This window comes from Palaemon carinicauda, chromosome 3 (assembly GCF_036898095.1).
Source record: "Palaemon carinicauda isolate YSFRI2023 chromosome 3, ASM3689809v2, whole genome shotgun sequence".
Classification (NCBI taxonomy): domain Eukaryota; kingdom Metazoa; phylum Arthropoda; class Malacostraca; order Decapoda; family Palaemonidae; genus Palaemon; species Palaemon carinicauda.
The window spans coordinates 13,797,128-13,823,584 of record NC_090727.1 but is presented as its reverse complement, the minus strand read 5'-3'; the positions used below and the strand labels follow the sequence as shown (position 1 = coordinate 13,823,584).

Sequence of the window (26,457 nt, the reverse complement as noted above, 5' to 3'; positions counted from 1 at the left end):
ATTGTAAAACCGAATGTTTCTTGAAATCGAGTAAAAAAAAGTCCGAAATCGGCTCTTTTTTACGGGAATGATTTGGTAAATAATATAGATTGACGGGACAGTATTAAATTGTAAAACCGAATGTTTCTTGAAATCGAGTAAAAAAAAGTCCGAAATCGGCTCTTTTTTACGGGAATGATTTGGTAAATAATGTAGATTGACGGGACAGTATTAAATTGTAAAACCGAATGTTTCTTGAAATCGAGTAAAAAAAAGTCCGAAATCGGCTCTTTTTTACGGGAATGATTACATGACGTGTCCTTAAAAAGTACAAACTTAACGAAGGGGTAAATATGTAGATTGACGGGACAGTATTAAATTGTAAAACCGAACGTTTCTTAGACTGGGATGACACGGGCTCTATCTATCGGGAAAGTTGGAAACTAAGTAGGAAAATCTGCTCTTTTTCGCGGGAATGATCACGGAATGAAATATTAAATTCACTAGTTTTGTAAATGCTTGTCCCAACAATCTACATACTAGGAACCCTCTGGTCATGGATGTCGGAAATGTGCGAGAAAAATGGACAACTAACCCAAAATTCCCCTCCTAACCTGACCTACAAGCCATGTCCTTACCTTCATCGTGAACTAAACGGGGGGGCTGACGCCCCCCTGCGACCCCCAAAACACTGTTGCTAACATACAGACCCCACAAACCAAACCTAACCAATCCTAGTAGTTCCCAGGTCACTACCCCTACCCAGGGGCAAGCCCCCGGACCCCCTTCGTAAGTCTCTCTCCTACACAAAAAAAGCTTTGGGCAGCACTCAAAATTATATCTTATCCAAATGATCATATTATAGGTTACTCAGGCTTACCTTAAATTTCGTAGTCGCTAAAACCAAAATCCTCCGGTTCTTGGTCCTTCAACCTCTTCTGGGGTGGAGGATTAGGAGGAGGACTTGAACTTTTGCGACTAGTGGAAGGTCGGGCGTCGTTAGCTGAAGAACGGCTGCTGGATGGACGAACGTTACTTGGCCGAACGTTAGTAGCGTTAGAGGGAGGAGATTCAGGAATCGGCAAGTAGAGAGGACTGGCTTTGAGCGGGTACACGCGCTTGATGAGCTGTAAAAATGCCCTGAACGGACATACGGACTTCTCTATATATCGCTTCCTGATACAGTACTCCGCGAAATAGCTTTCGTACAACGATTTCTGGGTACCGAATCTTGGTAGCAAGCTCCTTTTGAGAACCCGCCATTGCGATTCTATAGTGTTCGTATGTACGGTTGGGTCATTAGGATCAGCGAAGTTAACACTGTGGTTTACAGTAAAATGTTTAAAATCATGGTCTTTGACTTTGCCATATCCTTTCCAGCAATTGGAAATGATAGTGATCCCGGGAAGAACGTGCTCATTGAGCGCCGAGATCAACGTTTCCGCGTTACGTTTCTCAACCACTTTGAAAAAGGTCTCGCGTGTTTCCCGGTCAATGCCCCCAAAGACCCAGGTTCCTTCGACTTTATGCCCGATGTTATACTTCCTCTTGCCGAACTTGCTCTCGTCCACTTCCACAATGTGCCCTGGTCCACCAATTTTCTTATTGTCCAAAATCAACACTTGTTCACACACTTCTCGGCAAAAGTTGTACCAGTCAACGAGAGTGTGAGAACCAAGCTGTTCGGTCTTCAATTCAACACAGTATTGAGGCCAACGAAGAACCCAACAACACGTGAGGAGAATGATATCACGTTCTTCGAGGTGTGAGCCCTCAAAGAATGATTTATGCCGCATTGTGAACTTTTGGCGACACTTGCGGTTCCTACACCTCCAGAAATAATTGGATTGCCCATTGCGCACATTGCAGCCAACACGCATGAGGGCCACATCACCTTTTTTACACTTTTTACATGTACCTCTAAAATCCCCTAAGAGGCCTTCTCGAAATAAATAGTGAATGAATTCGGGGGTAACACGAGTGAAATCACGTAGATGTATATATCTGAGAGTCTTAATTGCATCAATCTGATCAATACGGGAGATAAACTCGAAAACATCACTCATAGAGAAACTATACGGAACAGGTCTATCCATCACGGCGGTTAGAGTTGGAAAGGGTCGGCTGTAGGTCAATCTCGGGTCATGAGGGGGGGGGATTAAAAATTTGAAATCACGCGGCCCACGAAAGGGTTAGTTCGGTTGCTTTGTTTGACACTGGCTTTATCTGACGAAATATCTTAACTAGATGCTGGATAACCTAACCTTTGTTTGTATATAAAACAAAATAGTATTCGGCATAATTTTGGGACGATTTCGAAAGAAATAACAATCTTAACAAGAGATTAAAATGAAAATTGTTGAAATTAGCGAAAACATACGTACGAACATCGAAAACTGTTCATGCTTGCGCGACCAGCTGATATGCGAATCGAGCGCCGCCAAACGGGTGTTATTATAATCAGGCAGGAAACAATGATTGCAGGAAGTTTTACGACCGAGTAAGTTGGCCGTGGCTTCAGCGTATGACGCATTGTAACGGCCTTTTTCTAACATAACATTTCATGATAAATATCCCAGCAGTATCAAATGTCACTATACATGACGTGTCCTTAAAAACTACATACTTAACTAAGGGGTAAATATGTAGATTGACGGGACAGTATTAAATTGTAAAACCGAACGTTTCTTAGACTGGGATGACACGGGCTCTATCTATCGGGAAAGTTGGAAACTAAGCAGAAGCTACCCGTGACTTGCGTACGGACCATGCTGAACTTAGAAAATATTGCCGTGGTAAAGGTAAATTGTGCTATTATTCAAAACGATAAAATAACATCATATTATGGTATGTTAGAAAATTGTAAAGAACATCAACCCCATAATGAAATACGATTTGGCTAGTAATAAGAAAGATATCCCTGTCCCCAAAAACGGCAGACACCCCTTTATCATGAAATGTTATGTTAGAAAAAGGCCGTTACAATGCGTCGTACGCTGAAGCCACGGCCAACTTACTCGGTCGTAAAATTTCCCGCAATCATTGTTTCCTGCCTGATTATAATAACACCCGTTTGGCGGCGCTCGATTCGCATATCAGCTGGTCGCGCAAGCATGAACAGTTTTCGATGTTCGTACGTATGTTTTCGCTAATTTCAACAATTTTCATTTTAATCTCTTGTTAAGATTGTTATTTCTTTCGAAATCGTCCCAAAATTATGCCGAATACTATTTTGTTTTATATACAAACAAAGGTTAGGTTATCCAGCATCTAGTTAAGATATTTCGTCAGATAAAGCCAGTGTCAAACAAAGCAACCGAACTAACCCTTTCGTGGGCCGCGTGATTTCAAATTTTTAATCCCCCCCATGACCCGAGATTGACCTACAGCCAACCCTTTCCAACTCTAACCGCCGTGATGGATAGACCTGTTCCGTATAGTTTCTCTGTGAGTGATATTTTCGAGTTTATCTCCCGTATTGATCAGATTGATGCAATTAAGACCCTCAGATATATACATCTACGTGATTTCACTCGTGTTACCCCCGAATTCTTTCACTATTTATTTCGAGAAGGCCTCTTAAGGGATTTTAGAGGTACATGTAAAAAGTGTAAAACAGGTGATGTGGCCCTGATGTGGTTTTAGCGACTACGAAATTTAAGGTAAGCCTGAGTAACCTATAATATGATCATGTGGATAAGATATAATTTTGAGTGCTGCCCAAAGCTTCTTTTCTGTAGGAGAGAGACTTACGAAGGGGGTCCGGGGGCTTGCCCCCGGGTAGGGGTAGTGACCTGGGAACTACTAGGATTGGTTAGGTTTGGTTTGTGGAGTTTGTATGTTAGCAACAGTGTTTGGGGGGTCGCAGGGGGGCGTCAGCCCCCCCGTTTAGTTCACGATGAAGGTAAGGACATGGAACTTCTTTTCTGTAGGAGAGAGACTTACGAAGGGGGTCCGGGGGCTTGCCCCCGGGTAGGGGTAGTGACCTGGGAACTACTAGGATTGGTTAGGTTTGGTTTGTGGGGTTTGTATGTTAGCAACAGTGTTTGGGGGGTCGCAGGGGGGCGTCAGCCCCCCCGTTTAGTTGACGATGAAGGTAAGGACATGGCTTGTAGGTCAGGTTAGGAGGGGAATTTTGGGTTAGTTGTCCATTTTTCTCGCACATTTCCGACATCCATGACCAGAGGGTTCCTAGTATGTAGATTGTTGGGACAAGCATTTACAAAACCAGTGAATTTAATATTTCATTCCGTGATCATTCCCGCGAAAAAGAGCAGATTTTCCTACTTAGTTTCCAACTTTCCCGATAGATAGAGCCCGTGTCATCCCAGTCTAAGAAACCTTCGGTTTTACAATTTAATACTGGTTTTACAATTTAATACTGTCCCGTCAATCTACATATTTACCCCTTCGTTAAGTTTGTAGTTTTTAAGGACACGTCATGTAATCATTCCCGTAAAAAGAGCCGATTTCGGACTTTTTTTTTACTCGATTTCAAGAAACATTCGGTTTTACAATTTAATACTGTCCCGTCAATCTACATTATTTAACAAATCATTCCCGTAAAAAAGAGCCGATTTCGGACTTTTTTACCTCGATTTTCGGCCGGTCAAAGGGCTGTCCCCATAAACGGCAGAGGCTCCACTGCGGGGTGTCTGCCGTTTATATTTGGCTAGTAATAAGAAAGATATCCCTGTCCCCATAAACGGCAGACACCCCGCAGTGGAGCCTGCAGGAGCTACCCGTGACTTGCGTACGGACCATGCTGAACTTAGAAAATATTGCCGTGGTAAAGGTAAATTGTGTAATTAGTCAAAACGATAAATTAACATCATATTATGGAATGTTAGAAAATTGTAAAGAACATCAACCCCATAATGAAATACGATTTGGCTAGTAATAAGAAAGATATCCCTGTCCCCATAAACGGCAGACACCCCGCAGTTCTAGAATGGTATCAACATTTATCTATATTTACGCATTACTAAGGGTATTTCAAGGAAAGTCTTGAAGAAAGTTCCCTAATTTAATTAAAATAGTTTTTCTTATGAATAGTTGATGCTTACCCAGTATATATATATATGTCTTCTTGACGCATTTGTGTTGGAATCCATGGTGAAATAATTCTTCAGAGTTTGGCGAAATCATTTCTTCTGCCCCACAGAGTATGTGTTGAAGAAGCACATAACGATTCTACAGGCAAAACACAAATCTGTCCACCGTTGAAAAAAGTCTTCTCTACACCTCACATTTGTCCTGAAAGTCACTTACACAATCACTCCTATACCATAATATCACTAGTTAAAGAAAAGCTGTTCAATTCAAGTACACTCTCCATGTTGTTTGAACGAAAGGTGGCCTCTGAAAATGCCGTCCATGTTCTGGTATTAAAAACGGGTGTTGTGATAAATGAATATATTTTAAACGTAATGCTAATAGATTATCTTGTTTTATTAGTATTTACAAAATAAACCATACAACATAAAAGTATATATAGACATATTTTAGCCAAATGTGACGTGAAATTGGTATGCATTTCAATTAATTTTCTCGACTTTCATATGTGGAATTATGAACAAAAATTGGCGGAACTTACAGTGTTACCATTCAACTAGATTTATTATACCATGTTAATTTTGTGCAGCGTACCCTAGAAAGGGAGAAAATTCAATGGAATTAACATATTATATATATTTACATTATTTTTTTATAAGGCAGGCTTCGTTCAAATAGCTACAAGCGTGTTTTTAAAAGGTTATTTATACAGCTGTAGCTGGTATAACGTAAAGGGGCGGAGCCTGGCCACGGATGACGGGAGAGGGGGCGGGGTTTGTATATACTACACCGGACTTTAAAAATATGCTCTTATACGGACACTGATTGAATTATACTATATATACCTTTGCTATGCATATGCATGATATATATATATATATATATATATATATATATATATATATATATATATATATATATAGCCAATCACTTGTTTTTTATTATACAAATATATTCAGTTGTAAATAAATAGGCATATATACATATTCAAAATACATGCATATATATACTGTACATAATATATATATATATATATATATATATATATATATATATATATATATATATATATCTATATATATATATATATATATATATATATATATTCTTACATATATCAGTATATATAGCCTACACACACACACACACACACACACACACACACACATATATATATATATATATATATATATATATATATATATATATATATATATATATATATATATATATATATGTGTGTGTGTGTGTGTGTGTGTGTGTGTGTGTATACACTATAGACATGTGTACCTACATACAATACATTATATGTATAAACACAACAATAAACGCAGCCGTTTGTAGTCCACTGCAGGAAAAAGGCCTCAGACTGGGGTTTTTGGCCTGTTTCCATCACTATACTGGCCAGTGTGGTTTGGTGATGGTGAGAGATTTTCATCTGATCGTTCACTGCAATCCACCTAGTATGTTTGGGCTTGACTACCACAGCTTTGCTGATCATAATACATAAACCCTTTCACGAAGGAGTCAGCACAGAATTCATTTCTGAATAAAGCGAAGGTGTCATCAACATATCTGACATAAAACAGTGGATGGTACCTCAAAGGCAATTTTTGAGCATGGTCTCCTCCAGGGAGCACATAAAAATGTTAGCAAAAGTGGGTTCCAGAGGGGAACCCATAGCCATACTATCCACTTGTTTATACAACTTGCAATTAAAAACAAAGGCGGTGTCCAGCACCGCCAATTCCAAAAGTTTCTTAAAAAACGTGCTATTAAAAGAATTAAAAGTGGCATTAGGTTCTAGAAATAATTTTTTTTTAAATAATATCAATCGTTTCCTCGTGGATTTTGCTAATTCACAGCACAATAATATAAGGTTCACAATAGAAAAGGAGGAAGGAAATAAATTACATTTTTGGATGTGTTAGTATCTAGAAAGAGAGAAGGTTTTAATACCACAGTTTTTAGAAAAAAGACTTTTACTGGATTAGGATCGAATTTTTATAGCTCTTGTTTTTATAATTTTAAATTAAACTCTATTTTTACTCTTCTCCACAGAGCATTCCTACTTACTTCTAGTTGGGAATGTTTCATACAGAAGTACTTTATTTAAGTGATTATTTTAAGAAAAACTGTTTCCCGACTAAATCATTTTTTAAGCATCTTAACAAATTATTAAATAATAAATTGGCTCAGACTCAAAAAGTAACAACAGTAGCCAAACTCAAATTTTATGCGAGCTTTCCTTTTATTCATGATGATTCCTTTAGACAAAAGTGTACTAAAATCATACAACAACATTTTCCAGCTGTTGTAGTAAACTTAATTCCTAAGAATCCTCTCACAGTTGGCTCGATTTTTTATTTTAAGGATCGATTGAGCCCTTTGATGTCCTCTGGTGTAGTTTATCAATATATTTGCCCAAAGTGTAACTCTGGGACCTACGTAGGATCTACCAAGAGGTTGTTGAAGATCAGAATTGACTCTCATAGAGGTGTTAGTTTTCGAACAGGTTGCAGAATATCCAACCCAGAACATTCAAATATTCGCAATCATACTAAAATTTGCATATAAATATAGACAATAAAGATTTTAGCATTATAGGGCAAGTATCTAATTCCCACGACTTGCCGATTCTGGAGTCAATTTTGATTAAAACACTGGTTCCATCGTTAAACACCCAAGCTTCCTCCATTCAATTGTACTTGTCATAGGTTTCTTTGTTTTGTTCTGTAGTTGCAAATGCCATTCAGTTTCTATTTGCGCTAATGCGAGGTTGGTTCCACTTCTGTTTTATGAATATTTTTACTTGAATTTTTAATTTTTTTTTTTTTTTACCAATTTTCACTTTATATATATATTTGTATATTACTGTTTCTTAATGTTATATATTTACTTTCTATTTGCAGCCCTGGAATATGTGATAATGACGATCACGAAACGTCGGGATTTTCAATAAATGGATATCTAGAACTACCTATTTCCCTGTCCTTTTTTGAGAAATGTAAGATACTGGCTGCTGCCACCTACTCCGATGATATATATATATATATATATATATATATATATATATATATATATATATATATATATATATATATATATATATATATATATATATATGATCATTTACTTAGCTCAACCACATAACGATTACAACCTTCAAATTAATAGAAGAAGAAGAAGAGGTGGGGGAGGAGGAGGAGGAGGAAGAGATATAATGTAAACAATCAATGTGGACATCACTTGGGGTCATTTTGATGTCAGATGGGAGACGAAGGTGACTAAAACACATCAAGGGAAAGTGACTGGAAGCTTTCATGGTGTTGGGGAGGAACGTTGCTTTTATTGAGAGAGAGAGAGAGAGAGAGAGAGAGAGAGAGAGAGAGAGAGAGAGAGAGAGAGAGAGAGAGAGAGAGAGAGAGAGAGAGTGTGAGGGGGGGGGGGGGGTGTTGGGTAGGGTTGGAGTGGCTGGGGTTTGGTTTAGGGTGGGTATAGGTTGAGTTCTCCTCGGTCTCATGCTATTTCCCTTTATACTAATAAAAAAAGACTGATGATACCAATAGATGGCGCTGATGTCACACTTGATAATCCTTGGCTTACTCCTCCTTTAGAATCCTTGTCCAGTGACGTCATCCAAAACAAATAGTCAGAGTGAACGTTCTTAAACTACTTCTTCAGACGTTTCAAAAGTTTTATTTATATTAAGTTTGCGATGATTTTAACGCGTTTTTGTGTAGTAATGCATTGATCTACGAGACTTCATTCATTCATTGGTGAGTAGTTTTGGGATATATTTGTCTTGGTAAAATGTGTTGAAACTATAATGAATGTATATGTGATGTAGGCTTTCTTACGATAGCCTTCGAAGTTACTGAAAATGATTTTAGACTATAGAATAATTACACTTATAACCTCTTAATTTAATTGGTTTTGTTCCTCTGTCTTTCAGTTTAACTTTGTATTCTGGCCTTCGTGAGTTTTGAAATAAGAAAAAGGTTTTATTAATGTTAGCCCACCTGTCCCTCAGGGCAAACACATGATGCACTTGGTTAGGTTAGGTTAGGGAGAAAAGTTTTTTTTCCCATGTTTAGTGTTGTTAGGACAAGTGCAAAGTGGACAGGGGCTGAAGAAGTAGTTTCAGTAGGTTCAGTAATTATATCCTTTAAAAAGGATTCCTTGAAAATTTATCCCTTTTTTTATTGTTTTGTTAATTTGGTAAACGCTTTCAAGTTTCGTTTGGAATATTTAATTGTACGGCAAATGACTAAATAATGATATTAATAATAATAGTATTTTAATAGTAACAATACTGTAATAGTAATAGTTATAATAATAATAATCATAATCATAATACTAAATAATAAAAGTATTACTAATGATAATAGGATAATCATAATCATAATAATTATCATAATGATCATTATAATACTAAATAACAAAATACTTATGATAATAATAGTGATAATAATTATAAATTATAATAAATAATAATGAAAATAATAAAAATAAAGGTTAATTAATAATTTGCAATTAATGATAATAAATAATTAGTAATTACAAATAATTTAATAACTACAGTCAATTTTTTTTTAGTGAGGCAGATTTGCACCAACTCGCAGGGTGCCCTTTTAGCTCTGAAACTTATCCTAATCGCCGATTGGTTAGAATTATCTTGTCCAACCAATCAGCGATCAGGAAACTTTTCAGAGCTAAAAGGGCACCGCTGTGAGTTGGTGGAAATATGCCTCACTAAAAAAAATTTACCATAGTAATTAATAATGATAATTAACAATTAATAATTATAATTGGTAGTTAATGATAATTATAATAATTAGTAACGTTAATTAGTAATCAATGTAACAATTAATAATGATAATTAGTAAATAATAATAATAATAAATTAGTAATTAATATTAATCATTATTATTATTAAATTGATAACGATAATAAATTATAATAAATAATAATGAAAATATTAATAAAAATAGTTAATAACAATAATTAGTAATTAATAATAATTAGTGATTAGAAATCATTTAATACTAACTAGAAATTAATAATGATGATTAGTAGTTAATAATAATTAGTAATATTAATTAGTAATTGATGATAATAATTAATGATAATTAGTTAATAATGATAACAATAATAATTAGTGATTAATAATAATAATAATAATAATAATAATAATAATAATAATAATAATAATTGGTTATTAATAATAAGTAAACAATAAATAATAATAATAGTAATTAGAAATTAATAATAATTAGTAATTAATAATAAGTTATAATAATAATTGGTAATTAAAAAATAATAATTAATATTGATGATTAGTAATTAATAATAATTTAATAACAATTGGTAATTGAAAAATAATTAATTAGTAATCAATAGTAATGATAAGTAATCAATAATAATAATTAGTAATTGATAATAATAATTGATAATGAGAATTAGTAATTGATAATGATAATTAATCATGTTAATTAATCATTAATAGGCTTCTGTAATTAATATCAATATTAGTCTTTCTACGTAACGTTAGCCTAGGTTGATATATTGGACTAAATAGGGTTTAGTCTCTAAACCTAATCTTACTTGGCTCTGTTGGGAAAAAGGGAGGAAGGTGCACAATAGTCTCTTTGGCTTTTGTCATGATAATGTGACTGTTTCTAAATGTAATTCCTTATTAAGAAAGTCTGAGGCTTGAACATCATTGGTTGTACGTAAACACAAATCATTGTCCTTTGTTGTGAGAATGTTTTTTATCTAAGTTGGAACTCGGCTGTTGGAATTTTCATCGAGGTGTCGGTAGTTACTGAACGATGATGGGGAAACAACAGAGTAGCCATTTTGTTTTCAGCCACCAGAGAGTAGAGACTCATTCCTGTTGTTTTTATCTACTCCTTATATTTGGTTTTCCTTTATATGATGGTTTTGTCGAGCGATGTATGTAAATGTTTTTGTGGAAGATGCAGGATACACAGATTCCTTCCCAATTATGATAGCTGTGTGATAGTTATCCGCACAGTCTGCTGATAATTTGCTTCTATCCTGTTGGATGGCTTTACTTATTGTAAGATCAGTGTAAGATGAGGCTGCTTGCAGCGCCTAAGCTCCGCCCACATAAGTGACGTCATTGTGTACGTCACGGGCTATCTGTATTTCCTTCCGCTGTGCATGATGCAGCAGCGTCAGTTGCAATGAAGATAAGAAACAACGCTGACTGTCATTTCTTGATCCTGCCTAGTTTAAGATCTAACATGGCGCAGTGAGTAGGATATTAAGAGGACCTACTGTAATAACCGTGGCACAGCATGGCACCACCATCGAGACGACCCTCTTTTGCATCCCCTAGGGGCAGGATTGCAAGAACAGGAACCTTTGGAACCGGCGTCAGGATGTCGCCGGCTTCCGTGTTGCAGGCTCACCAAGTGCTGCAAACCCAGCAACAAGCCATCCAGAATCTTCAGGCCGAGATAACAGCGTTGTCACTCCGGGGTACCAACGTCCCCCAACCAAGGATCCCTTCGTCTGCAGCTCCGGAAAAGTGCGAGGCTGAGGTGTCCCCTGCAGCCTTCAGGTCTTGGAAACGGTCAATGGAGTGTTGGTTGCAACTGTGTAAGTTGAAGCCTATCGAGGCAGTTCACCATATAAGGCTTCATTGTGTTCCGATATTGCAACGTGCCCTCGATTCTAGGTATACTGACGCCCAGTGGAGTGCCCTGTCTACTGAAGGGGCATTTAATGCGGTTAAGCAAATGGTAGTGAAAGCTTCTAACCAAGCGGTGCAGTGGCTCGAGTTTTTTGATTTGGCCCAAGAGCCTAGTGAGTCCTTTAATGATTATTTTATCAAGTGTACGCAAAAGGCTACTGATTGTGCATTCACATGCCCTAATTGTAATCATGATTTATCCGAATATATGCTTTTGCGCAAGCTCATGGTAGGCCTAAGTGATAAAGTGCTCAAAAGGCAAGTGTTTCAATCGTGCAATAATATCCGTGATATCGATTCCCTTAGAGTCATGTGCAGTGCATTCGAGGGCGCCCGTGACGACGCCCTTCGTAATAGGGCATGGCTTAGCAGCTCCCCTAGAGCGGCTGCTCTCGGTGGGTTCGAGGAGGAACACGAGGTGGAGGTGGCAGCTGCCCTTGCTAAGTGTGACAGGAGTACCTCTGTAAAAGTACAATTGCGTCTTTGTGGTAATTGTGGTACTCGTCATAGCCCTGGGTATTCTTCATGTCCCGCAAGAAGAACGACATGTTACGGGTGCGGTAAAACCGGTCACCTGAAGAAGTGTTGCAGAGGGCGGAGTATCAGGAATAACGTTAGTGGTCTGGCCGAGGAGTCGGACATAGCAGGTGCAGTGATTGCAGTAGTCGTGGCGGCAGAGGCAAGGTTGCGGAATGGGCCCTCCCCACAACCCACTATTCGTGTTGATATATGCTTGGCCAACTTGGGAGAGTGGTCCTGCGTCCGAGCGGTGCCGGACACTGGTGCCCAGGTTTGTGTTGCAGGACCCGCTATTCTTGCGATGTTGAACATAAAACCAGCTAAGCTGAGGTTAAAGGGAGGATTGCGAGACTTCGCCAACCTGCATCTGAAGTGTTTAGGTTCAACCTCTTGCACCATAGAATACAAGGGGAGGCATACAACTCAGGAAGTATACTTCGTAAAGTCCTCCATTGATTTTTATTTATCCCTGGATGCTTGCAAGAAACTTGGTCTTGTGCCAGAAACGTTTCCTAACCACGCTCCCTTCACGGACTCTGCCCCCGCAGCAGCTAGTACAACCCTTACATTAACGGAAGCAACTGATCAACCCGTGAGACCGTCGGCTATTCCGTTTCCCCCTAGTGAGGAGAATATTGCTAGATTAGAAAACTGGTTATTAGCCCATTTTTCAAGTACGACTTTCAACACCGAGAGAGAACCCCTCCCGGTAATGGATGGGGAACCCCACCGTATTCACTTATTACCTGACGCAGTTCCTTACGCATGCCACACACCTGCGTCGGTACCTAAGCACTGGGAAAAGGAGGTGAAAGCCCAGTTGGAGGAGGACGTCAAGAGAGGGGTCCTACAAAGAGCTCCCCCTGGAGAGCCCACGGAATGGTGTTCACGTATGGTGGTCGTGGCAAAGAAAACGGGGCAACCCAGACGTACGGTCGACTACCAAAAACTTAATGCAAGTTGTAGAAGGGAGACGCACCATACCCCTACGCCCTTCGATATGGTATCCAGCATTCCCCTTTGCTCATTCAAGACTGTGGCCGACGCCTATTGGGGATTTCACCAGGTAGAACTGGACAAGGAGAGCATACCCCTAACCACGTTCATTACACCTTGGGGTAGGTACCAATACCGAAGGACACCAATGGGACATTGTTCTGCCTCCGACGCATATACACGCCGTTTCGATGATGCCATTGAAGAAGTACCCAGGAAGTTTAAGTGTGTGGACGATACACTTCTGTACGATTCGAGCGTAGAAAGCGCCTTTTGGCATGTGTACGACTTCCTTACTGTCTGTGCATACAAGGGCATCACTTTGAAACCAGAAAAATTCAAGTTTTGCAAGAAAGAAGTGGAATTTGTCGGATTCGACGTCGGTTGGGACTCCTACAAGCCTTCAGAAGATTATTTATCTGCCATAAAACGTTTTTCTATGCCCCAAAAGCCCACAATATCCGACATCAGGTCATGGTATGGTTTTGTCAATCAGCTGGCCCCCTTCCTGACAACGGCGCCCATCATGACCCACTTTAGAGACCTGCTGAAGAAGCCCTCGGGCAAACAGGTTTATTGGGATGAGTACCTTCAGGAAAAGTTTCGTCAAGTGCAAGACATCGTCTGCAAGTTGGCCAAGGACGGCCTCACCTACTACGATAAGCTGCGGCCGACTGTTGCAGTCACTGACTGGAGTAAGGAGGGGGTGGGCTTCGTCATCCTCCAACAATATTGCAGTTGCACCTCCGTCGAAACCCCCTTCTGTTGTAGAGATGGTTGGAGAATAGCACTTTGCGGCAGTCGGTTCCTCACGCCCGCCGAGTCTGGGTATGCAGCTGTGGAGGGGGAAGCCCTTGCAGTGGCTTGGTGCTTAAAAAAGGCAAGGTTGTTCTTATTGGGCTGCCCGAACTTAACCATTGTCACGGACCACCGCCCCTTAGTCAAGTTACTAGGCAATAGGAGTCTCGGCGACATTACCAACCCCAGACTGTTTAGATTAAAGGAGAAAACATTATTGTATAATTTCAACGTTAAATATCTACCAGGCAAGAGAAATCATGCTGCTGACTTTCTCTCTCGTTTTCCTACCCTGAGGACGACGCCAGATGGACAGGATGCGAGCTTCAACGAAGAATTATCGATTGCCATGGTGTCAGCAATCGCAGAAAACCTACAGGAGCAGTGCACTATAGACGAGAAAACTGTTGAAGAGGCAGCCCTTGACGACCCAGCATATCAGCTGCTAGTCGCTCGAGTGAATGCAGGGGATTGGAACCCGAAGAAATCTCAAGAAATTGCATGTTTGAGGCCCTTCTACGGCATCAGAGAACGTCTCTCTATATCTGGTAACCTGGTCACATACTGTTTCAACGACAACTGCATCCGCCTTGTCATTCCCGAAGGGCTCCGTCACCAGATAACCGCCAACCTCCATGCTGGACATCAAGGCCTAGATACAATGTTGAGGAGAGCGAGACATTCGGTCTATTGGCCAGGCATCGAGGGTGACCTCCAGCATCATCGTTCACGATGTACATCGTGCGACGCCCACGCACCATCACTTCCTGCCGAAGTCATGAAAATGACCCCTGCCCCAGAGTATCCGTTCCAACAGACTGTCATGGACCTGTTTCAGCTCGAAGGACGCATGTATATGGCATATTGTGACAGGCTTACAGGCTGGCTAGAAATAGCCCACTTCCCCAATGGCACCTCGTCTGCAAAGGTCATGACAAAACTTAGGCATTACTTCACTCGATGGGGAGCACCCGAACAATTGTCTACCGACGGCGGCACCAACCTGGTGAGTGAAGAGATGATGACCTTCTACAGGAGATGGAGAGTTGACATACGCTTATCATCGGCCCACTATCCGCAGTCAAATGGGAGAGCCGAGGCCGCGGTTAAGTCCGCGAAAAGGATAATTAGAACAAGTATCAGTGGGACTGGAAGCCTCGATAACGACAAGGTATCATTGGCCATGCTACAATACCTGAACACGCCTTTAAGAGGTATAAATAAATCTCCGGCGCAACTGGCAACTGGGAGACAGTTACGGGATGGTGTACCGACTGCGAAACTCAACTATATGATAGACCAACATTGGAGAAAATCCATTAGAAAAAGAGAACTTCAAGTAGCAGAGAAAAATGAGAAGATAATCGAAAGCGGCAGTGACAGGAGGCTAACGCCCTTACAGCCAGGCACTCACGTTAGGATTCAGAACCAGATGACCAAGGCCTGGGACAGGCTGGGAATCATAGTCGAGCAACGACCTCATAGACAGTACGTCGTGAGACTAGATGGTAGTGGGCGTCCGTCCATAAGGAACAGAAGACACCTCAAGGTCACTGAACTGCCCGTCAATGAGACAAGAGGAGCCACTCCTACCGACGACGAAGTGGGTCATGAGCCTAAGTTTCCCCCATCAGCGCCAGAGGTACGGCCTCCAAGGAAGAGAGAGGCCCCTGCCTGGATGAACGATTATGTTTAATTATCTCTGCTTTGATCTTGCATTTATAAAATGAAAAATTCTGTTTTATTTTACTGCACTTAGACGTGCATTGATTTCATTTACAAAATTATATTTTGTAGGAAATTTTAAGTTAAGTTGGTGTTGCATTCACGACTCAATTTTAGTGCACATCTTACAATGCTGATGTAATTATTGTTTCATTGAGGTTACGTTAATGCTGTCGATGTTGTTATTTCTCTCTCTCTCTCTCTCTCTCTCTCTCTCTCTCTCTCTCTCTCTCTCTCTCTCTCTCTCTCTCTCTCTCTCTATCCCATCTGAACGTTACCATTAATTATTACGATTATGATTTACCTTAAATGTCTGATGTTTTACATTAAGAGAGTATAGAATTTTGTTTATCATATCTGTTTTTGATATTGTCATTTATAAGTTTTGAAAATATTACCCTCGTAATATTTTGGGAGGGAGATGTAAGATCAGTGTAAGATGAGGCTGCTTGCAGCGCCTAAGCTCCGCCCACATAAGTGACGTCATTGTGTACGTCACGGGCTATCTGTATTTCCTTCCGCTGTGCATGATGCAGCAGCGTCAGTTGCAATGAAGATAAGAAACAACGCTGACTGTCATTTCTTGATCCTGCCTAGTTTAAGATCTAACACTTATGCTGTCACTTCCCTCGCTATGGTAGTGACGGTCAGTTCAACTGAGGAAAATGGATTTTCCTTAGGCTCTGTGTTGGAGGACAGAGTTCCTACATCTGTCCTCCTGTGCCAGGATGGCACTTTGAAGGGGGAAATTCAAGTTTGTCCTTTTCCCTTGTGACTTTTTCACTGCAATGATAGAAATGGCATCGCATCACTCTTACTGTTTCTCTCCCTGTACCGTAATTTTGAGTAGTTTTTATGGACGGTACTCCTCTCACTGCCTTTCCTTTCCTCTTCCTGATTCTGTTAATACTTCAAACATTAGAATAGAGAGATGTGGTTAATCCTAAGAGTACAGTTTATTTGTTCCTGGTCCTTTGATTGGAGAGATTGATTCAGCCTGAGCTGGAATCAGTCATTGAAGTTGGATAGCAGAGCATCATCCAGTCATAAAGCCTTCACTTTTGATTTTGCTGTTATTGTATACACAAGTACAGACAGCGCCTGTTAAATGTATTGATTTTTTTTCTCTTTTCATGGAATGGAAGGAAGAAATTCACGTTTGCTTGAGGAAGGATCAGCTGTAGATCCACATATCCTCTGTGCTTCTTGTAGGAGGCATGACTGTTTGCAGGCATCCCCATGTGCTGAGTGTAGGTCGTGGCCTCCTGTGCAGTGGTAGGCGTACATCCTGAAGGGGAAGAAGTGAGCGAAGAGTTTGACTGGGTAAGACTGGGCAATGCCAAATAAGACTCTGGGGGAATTCTATAGCTGCTGTTCTCTCCTTGAAGGGTGCGACCACTGCTGCCACCCGTGTGCCCCTGGATCAATCCGCTAGGAATACGTTACAGGGGCATGAAAGCCTCAGAGCTACGTTGGTAAGTTTTTCTGGTTTTGATGGTGTGTGGGGAATCCATAGCGTTTGCTGAACTCCTTCTTGAAATACTCTTTGCTCTTGACTCTGCAGGCCATTGATGACGAGATTAACCTAACGAAGTCTTTGGCTTCCCGAGTGTTTTTCAGGTTGGTCCTCTATGACTTTGTTGAGGGAGTTGGTAGCTAAGGCTACTGCTCCCCTGGTACCCCCTGGCCAATTGCAAGTGTGTTGAATATTCCCCAACAAGGCCAGTGGTGAAGGGCATGGCTGTTCCCCTACTTTCAGGAAGCTTGATGGTTGGCCTTTAAGCCTAAGAAAATGGGTAAGTTGAGTAAGGCAGGTAAAGTGCTGGTTTCGGAAGCCATGGCCCCCCGTAGGTAGCTGAAAAGGGAAAAAGACCTGTCCCCAGAGTTATTAAGAGTAGGGATGCACCTGTCTTGCCACCTGGAGCATCCAACATCAACGAATGCCCTGTCCTTGTGGGCAGAGGTGGAAGGTATGTTGAATAACGAGCTTGAAGTCCTTAAAGAGAAGTCTCCAGGATTTTAGTGTTGACTTTTCCTGGTGGAGAAGGATACTGTAGGCTGGTCATCAACTTCTCTCCCATGAACAAGTTTGTTCCCCAAACAAAGTACAGGAAGGAAACAGTATTTTCAGGTGCCTATTCATCAGCCCTCTCTAAAATATCTCTGCTTCTACCTCTATGTTACAGTGTACCAGTTCAAGATTTTGTGCTTCGGACTGTGTATGGGTTCCCAGCTGTTCATTTGGGTGTCCTCTTTGGTAGTCGCTTGAGCCCATTTGCAATAGATATGCTTGCCTAGGTATCTCTGATTGGTTGTTCCTGGAAAAGTAGTAGTATCAGAATCGTGATCAGATCCTCACATTTTGTCATGATCTGGAGATTGACGTAAACTGGGAGATGTAGAATCTTATACTCAAATAGAGGATGGAGTACTTGAGCATGCTGATAGAGACGGCAGCAGTGAATGCCATTAATGGGTTAAATAGGAATATTCCTATTTGAACCGAGAAGCTGTTGGATGTAAGTATCGGGAATAGCAATGATCACATCAAATATTTGATTATTCTGTCATTACTTTCATTCAAGCAAAACTTTTTACTACACACACACACACACACACACACACACACACACACACACACACACACACACACACACACACACACACACACACACACACTCTCTCTCTCTCTCTCTCTCTCTCTCTCTCTCTCTCTCTCTCTCTCTCTCTCTCTCTCTCTCTCTCTCTCAGTTCATGATCAAATGAATAGAATTTTGAACAAATTTTTTGAGAGAGTTTTCGTTACTGAGAGTTTTCGTTACTGAAACATGTGAGTGAGGATCTCCTATTTCATTATTGATATATTTTCGATTTAGAATAGAGGCCGACGGCGGAGCTACCTTTCTTTAGTATGTAGACCAATCGCCAGGTTCAGGGAGATTTTGCAACTGTACGTGGCTGCGTTAAAGGAGGGGTTTGGAGCACACCTAGATATCTTGATCATCTGAGGGGTGTGGGGTTTGGAGCACACCTAGATATCTTGATCATCTGAGGGGTGTGGACTGAAGAAGAAATGCATCTGCACACCAACATCCTTGAGATGCAAGCAGTGTTCATGGGGTTGCAAGCATTCCCAAAAGGTTTTGAGTAACAACACCACTATAGTGGCCTTCATCAACAAGCAATGGGAGATGGTCTCCTGCCCTCATTATGGGCAATAGGAATATACTAGCAGACACACTCAGCCATCAGAGGCAGGTTGTAGAAGCAGAATGGTCCCTACAACCTCTGGTAGCGGAAAGGGTTCTTGCCTTGTAGTGAACTCTGGGGATCGACCTGTTTGCCCCCTGACTGAATAGAATGCTCCCCGTTTTGTTCCCTCATTCCGGACCCATGGGTGTGGTTTTTTTAAATATTTAACTTAGCCGGTGAATATATAATAGCTGCAACTCTGCGGCTCGACAGAAAACGCACTCAAAAAACTCGCGAGCGATCGCTATGAAGGTTGCGGGTGTGCCCACCAGCGCCAACTGTCGGCCAGATACCACTCTTGTATGTAAACAAAACCTTCAATTCTTCTCTGTAGACGTTGACGACAAGACGTATTCATACTCGCTGTAGAACCTGGAGTTTTCTTAACATATTTGGTGAAGTACTTCATTTTGGTTTGAGCTTTCGCAGTACAGGTGTTTTATCTTCAACTTAAATCTTGAACTCGTTTTTGGATAGATTTAATTTTTGATGACTTTGGATTGTTTTTTGGACTTTCCTTGACTTTTAAATGGCCGACCCTTCCCTCAGTACGGAAGTGTGTTTAGGCTTTTAGCAATTATCTTTTCACGTTATAAATTAATTATAGATTTTCCTCTATATATTTTATATCTCAACCGCCTTTATTAGGCCTCTTTGATTAGCTATCCATTTATAATAAACATCAAAATAAATTTTAATGATTTGTTTATATGCGACCTTTCCTGAGAGTAGGCGGTCCTAACTTGGAAACCGAAGTTAAACAACGTTGAGCCCTTTCAATCGTAAATAGCTTTTAAAGAGCTAATGATTTAAAACTTATTAAATGAATATTTTTTAATAGATATTTTATGAAAGATTTTCTTTGAATAGTCTTCGTACTGTTTCAAAGATGAACTAACGTTTAGTTTATTTATGCTACGCAGTTTGTGCTCTATCGTTACGATAGAGAGAGAGAGTATCACGGTTTCACTTTGCAGAAAGAGTAAATCAATTCTGATGTTTTGTTCATTCTTCTTTCAAAGCTTAAATGTTTTAAATGCTATTTTAAAGGAACTTTTTAATTGAAAAACCTTTCAGTTTTTTCCTTTGGTCAAATAACCTGTTTTTTTGACGAAACGTAAGTGGGCTCATCTCTTAGGTGCGAAATCAAGAGAGAGAGAGAGAGAGAGAGATAGAGACGGAGGGAAAGAGAGGAGAGAAAATGTTCCGATCTTTATCTCGTCCCAAGTGGGTAACGTTGTTCTCGAGTTACTCTCGTCCCTAGTCTCTGTACGGGGAGAAAGGATAAAACGTTTTTAGTTTTTTATTCTCGTCCCAAGGCAATGTACGGTGAGAGATTGAAAACGTAGTTTTGAATGAACTAGTGTTTAGTCTCTTCCCCAGCCACTGATTTTTTTATCTTAAAATATGTTTACTGTTTTTTGCTAGTATTAATGTGCTTGCATTATACGACTGATTTCGCAATTACAACCTTTTGATGAGGGTAGAATTGCGTGCTTCAGGTAGAAATCAGTTTTATTCATACCTAATGTGAATTGTTAAAAAATTCGATTTCAGTGAAACAAGTGCAAAACAGAAAATCGTAGTGATAAAGTGATATTGCGCAAAGTGTTATCAGTGTTGCGACCGAGGGTTCGTCTGTTCGTGCCTGTCGTTCGCCTAGTCCGGGAACTCTTGCAAGCTCCCAAGCCCAGGGGAGAAGTAATGTCGTACGACTTATGGTTTCGAGAGGCCTTGATCAGCGAACAGACGTTCCCTCTATGGTATCGGGTGTATCTTACCAAGATCACCCCTACCATAAGGCGAGAGAGACGATTTTCTCCTCGTCATCCGAAGGCTTTTCGCATAAGAAACCGTGGAACAAGGTTTCGAGGCCCTTTAAGCGAAAGTCAGTCATTTCAGGACAGGTCCAGCGTCCTGGTTTTAACCATTAGGACAGCTCTGACCCTATGCAGTCATCGGAAGACTGCTCGCCGCCTAACAAAAGCGTAACACAGACTCCGAGAGTCTTTTTGTAGGCAAGGTTTTGCGGTCACAGACGTTACCCTCGTCTCTTAGCGCAACCATTCCTGTTGATCCTAAATGGGTTGTACGGCAAGACATGCAGAATAAGCTTGCCTCCCTTATGGAAGACTATTCTGCCGATAAGTCCGTTGAGCCTAGCCGTTTATCTCATCGAGATCCTGGCTTTCAGCCACCCTAACGTTCCTTTGTGCGTCCTGTTGACGTTGGCGTAGCCAAGTCACATCAGTCAGGTTGTTTAGAACCACACTCGATGCGGTCTCGTGTGGATTTTCAGCCACATTTGGACGTTAGGCCACTTGCTGATGCTCCTGTTGACGTTCAGGACGTTCGCTAACAATCGGAGTTGACTTATTTTGACGCTGAGCGTCAACCTCCGCATTCTAGAGTTGTTTTGACTGCTCAGTCTAGGCGGTCAAAGCAGTCTCGAGTGGACGCTGTGCGTCCTCACGCACCTGTTGTTGTTGACAGTTCACAGACTGTCAAGCAGTTACATGACGTTGCGTCCTGGTCTCACGCACCTGTTGTTGTTGACAGTTCACAGACTGTCAAGCAGTTACATGACGTTGCGTCCTGGTCCGCTACTAATGCACCAGTGCGTGTGGACTCTGCTTGTAAAGCATTGCCACCACGGTAGGTCTCTCCCTTGCTTGAGACTCGGCTATTGTCGGACAAGGTTCCTTCTGATGAGGAAGTTGCTGTTCCCCCTCCTACTGATATTCCCTTGAGGACTCTGTCAGACGGAGAGGAGCCTAAAGCTGCTTAGCCCTCTATGGACTTTTAAATAAATCATGCTGATTTTTAAGGATCTTTGTCCGGATCTTTTTGTAACTGCTGCTCCTCGTTCGCTTAAACGTCAGAGCTTACACTAGGCCTAGCTACTTCGAAGCCGTTGTTTTATAAGCTAGTGCTCTCTCGCTCTTCTAAGAGAGCTTTACGTTTGCTAGGCGACTGGTTTATCACCAGGAGGAGTTTGGGGGAGACAGCCTTTGCTTTCCCTACTTTTAAGCTGGCTTATAGAGCGAGAGTCTGATATGACACGAGAGAAGTTCTCGGCTTGGGAGTTCCTGCCTCTGCCCAGATAGACTTCTCAAACCTCATAGACTCTCCCTGGCGCCTGGCCATGAGACGCTCCAAGATTTTACAGGTCGACTTCAGCGCTATTTTCGAGCGTTTGAAGTTTTGCTGTACAATTATGTCATGCATAAACAAGGCTTTCAGGATGGCTCCAATGATCTGACAGCCACGTTCTCTGCAGGAACAAGTCCCTCAGGGATGGCTCCAATGATCTGGCAGCCATGTTCACTGCAGGAGTACGTAAGAGGCAAGTGCGCTCAATGTGTTCATTGTCAAGACAAACTTCACGATGAAGTCTACCAGGCTGTCTTGACAGCATTTATGGAAGGCGACTGGATGGTCTCTCTCGACCTTCAGGAGGCATACTTCCACATTCCTATACACCCGGATTCCCAACCGTTTCTGAGGTTTGTTTACAGGAATGTGGGGTACCAGTTTCGAGCCCTGTGCTTTGGCCTTAGTCCTGCGCCTCTCGTGTTTACGAGGCTCATGAGGAATGTGGCAAAATCCCTCCATCTATCGGGGATCTGAGCCTCCCTGTACTTGGACGACTGGCTTCTCAGAGCATCGTCCAGTCTTCGCTGTCTGCAGGATCTACATTGGACGTTGAGTCTGGCCAGGGAGTTGGGACTTTTGGTCAACCTAAAAGTCCCAACTGATCCCATCCCAGATTATTCTATATTTGGGGATGGAGATTCGCAGTCAAGCCCTGCTCGAAGTCCAACTAATGCTGAAAAGAAAACGTTTATTCAGTCAGGAGTTGGAACAGTCTCGTAGGGACACTCTCATCCCTGGAGCAGTTTGTCTCACTAGGGAGACTACACCTTCTGCCTCTCCGGTTCCATCTAGCCTCTCACTGGAACTAGGACAAGACATTAGAGACGGTATCATTCCCAGTCTCCGAACCAGTAAAGGCATGCCTGAAATGGTGGGACAGCAATATCAGTCTGAGAGAGGAACTATCCCTAGCAGTCAAGAACCCAAACCACGTGTTGTCCTCAGACGCGTCGGATTTGGGTTGGGGTGCGACCCTGGACGGTCGGGAATGCTCGGGTCTGTGGACCTCAAGTCAGAAGAGCATGCACATCAACCGCAAGGAGCTATTAGCAGTCCACTTGGCCTTGATGATATTAGAAAGCTTCTTCGAAACTAAGTGGTAGAGGTCAACTCAGACAATGTGGAAGATTTATTTTTACTTTATTTTTATTTTTTTGTTTTTGCCAAATCCAGAGAGAGAGAGAGAGAGAGAGAGAGAGAGAGAGAGAGAGAGAGAGAGAGAGAGAGAGAGAGAGAGAGAGAGATTTCATTTGCTTTAGTTTTTCTAGATCGCGCGAGAGTGTGTGTGTGTTTGAGTGTGTGTTTGAGTGTGTGTTTGAGTGTGTGTTTGAGTGTGTGTTTGAGTGTGTGTTTGTGTGTTTGGTTGTGTGTTTGTGTGACTGCGGTGTGCGCCGAAGAGCAAGTGGTAGTTAGAGAATGATCGTTGGGGGGTGAGAAAGACTGTTGGTACAAATGAGATTGTTTGTTTACATTTTTTAGTTAGGTTACGACAGTGGTGAATGTTTCGGAGCGAATGCTTTTTTATTTGACTGCAGCTTAAGGCAGTTGTGTGAGTGCTGGATAACTATTTATATATTTTCGACCAGCGTGGAAGTGTTTTTTGATTTTCAAAGTAAGTACAGTTTTGTTTATCTTTGCTTGTCGTGATTGTGAATGATAGGAACAATTTATTATTTATCTTTGATTATAGTGCGATAGTTCAGTTAGCTAGAAGTGTTCGTAAGTGTTTTTCTTTTTTATTTTGGCAGGCTGCGATTCCTCCTTTGGAGTGACCGAATTTTGAAAGTGGATTTATTGTTGATGACCTGGCCTGTATAAGATTTTGTTTGTACCGCTCATTTGACTGCTCAACTGTTGACGACCTGGCCTGTGTATTTGGATTGAGGATGATGATGATGATGATGATGATGATGATACTGGCACCTGTGACTCAAGGAGTTGAGGCCGATATGGCATAGAGAGAGAGACTCCTGTTTACCATATAGTGGTAGTTGCCTTGAAAAGACAGTTCGGCTTGTGTGTGGCGTCAGTGCTGGTGTCGCAATATTTATAAACATATATTTTGAGTTGGTGTGCGGTTTAGATTTAAGTTTGTTAGGGTTTTTTGCGTTTATTTGGATGGGGTTTATGGTATATATAGTGTAAAGTTTTTGATGCTGGTGATTCTAGTTTAAAGTGTTAAGTTTTGATTAGTTTAAAGTTTTTTTTGGATGGTTTGGTTTGATTTATTATAGTTTGTAAGAAATATATAGTTTTAAGGTCATGTTTTTGTTTTGTTTTTGTCCTTTTGTCCAAGAGTCCCGCTGCTGATAACGTAAGGGGAAAGGTTGTATTGAGGAGACATTGGTCTGTTTAGAGTGATTCAAGGGTGTGGGGGTTGTTTTTGCAACATCCCGCCACATTATTTTGGCGCCCGAACAGGGACTGCTGAGGCGGGACTGATAGCTGGACTCTTGGACGAAGGACTGATAGGATAAGATATTAGATATAAGGTTGATGAAAAATGGAAGAGCAGAACAAGTTACTGAAGGAGGAATTGCGGCTGAGTAAGGAGCGTGAGGAGAGGTTGCTAATAGAGAATGAGAGGTTGAACTGGGAGAATGCGGCGATGCAGAAGGAGCTTAGGGAGTTAAAGGGGACAGTAGAGAGAGTGGAAGAATGTGTTGAGATGAGGATGCGAGAGAATGAAGAACGAATGGAGAAACGAATGGAAGATATGATGGGGCAAGTCATGGGGATGATGAAAACTATAATGGGTGAAGGTGCAGTCGGAGGAGTGTCCTCCGCTTCGGGTAATGGGTTGGTAGTGAAAGAGAAGGTTAAGGTAGGTGATAATGGGAAAGGAAGTGATAGTGATAGTAGTAATAGTGATGGTGATATTGAAGATAAGGGAATTAGGCATAGTAAGGATGAACAGAAAGGGGAGAGGAAAGATGAAAGGAAAGGTAAAAGTGATGTGAAGAAAGAGAAGAAAAAGTATCAGGCTGATAGCAAGGACGATCGTGAATGGGTGAAAGTGGTAAGTAAGAAAAAGGGTAAGAAGGGAATGGTTAAGGATAGGAATTTAAGTGTGGAAGTGGATTCATTATATTCGAATGAGGAAGAAGGTAACAAGGGAGTAGACAGTGATGATAGCAGTGAGAATGAACGTGATGTGTGTAAGACTGTGTTTATGAGAGAGGTACCTCGGTGTGAAAGGTTCAATGAGCATAGCAGTAGGGATGTAAATGATTTTTTCAAGGAGTATGAGAGGTATTGTCAGGATAAGTATGGTGATAGTAAAAGAGTTTGGGCTAGGGAGTTAGGAGAATATTTGACTGGGTATTTGTTGACGATGTATGGAGTGATAATGAGTGTAGGGGACGTTGATTATGAAAGTGTGAAAACGAGAATAATTGAGCAGGTAAAACGTATGAAAGGGAGTGTTAAGTATAAGCGTAAAAATGATTTTGATGAGGCAAGGATGAATGCAGGAGAAGCTATATCAATGTACGTATGTAGGTTGGAAACTTTAGCTAGGAAGAAGTATGGGGATGAAGGTATAAATGAGAATAAGGAGTTAATGAGGAAGTTTTTGGCAACAGTACCTGAGAATGTGTGTGAATTTATTAATTTGAAACGCAAAGAGAAAATGAGGTGGACGCAAGAGAGATTGACATGGGATGATATACTAGAGATAGTTGAGGATTATGAGTTAGATAGGTGCATGAAAGAAAGTAAATCTGTGAGTGTAAGAACTGGAATGGAAGAAAGTGTAATAGAATTTGGTAGTTATAAGGACGCAATTTTGAGAGGACCAATGAGGGTAGCTGATAATGTAGTAGATAGGAGTGTTAGGGCGAGTAATGTGGGAATACCTGTAAGGACAAATGAAGGGTTTAGGCAAGGGAATCAGGTTTGGAGGGATAGGAGTGCTAGTGCGCCGCAAGATAGGTCAGGTAGTTGTATCCGTGAAGAGAAGTGTTATAGATGTGGGAAAGTAGGACATAAGAAGAATGAATGTAGATGGGCTCTTGGTGCTTGTTTTGGATGTGGTGAGGTAGGGCATAGAATTAGCGAGTGCACGAAAGAGAAAGGGGTAAAATGTTATCGGTGTGGTATGACAGGGCACATAGCGAGTGGATGTCGGAGTAATCGTACAAATGTGATTTGCGGTAATTGTGGTAAGGATGGGCATTATGCTAGAATGTGCAAGGAGCCACGGGGTAAGTGTACTGAATGTGGTGCAGATGGGCATGTAGCTAGAGTATGTA

The 26,457-nt window shown here is 41.1% G+C and overlaps 2 protein-coding genes across 3 annotated transcripts in view; one reads left to right on the top strand and one right to left on the bottom strand.

Moving 5' to 3' along the window:
- Positions 1-821: 821 nt before the first annotated feature.
- On the bottom strand, positions 822-2,075 carry LOC137630757 (uncharacterized). Its single transcript, XM_068362353.1, has one exon. The coding sequence runs from the start codon at positions 2,073-2,075 to the stop codon at positions 861-863; it is 1,215 nt and encodes a 404-aa protein (XP_068218454.1). The 3' UTR covers positions 822-860.
- Positions 2,076-8,690: 6,615 nt separating this feature from the next.
- LOC137638204 (uncharacterized) overlaps positions 8,691-26,457 on the top strand; it is a 986,676-nt gene continuing 968,909 nt past the window's right edge. For both annotated transcript variants that reach the window (XR_011043881.1, XM_068370286.1), the window contains exon 1: positions 8,691-8,813. The gene's annotated coding sequence lies outside the window, so the exon portion shown is untranslated. The remainder of the gene's footprint in view (positions 8,814-26,457) is intronic.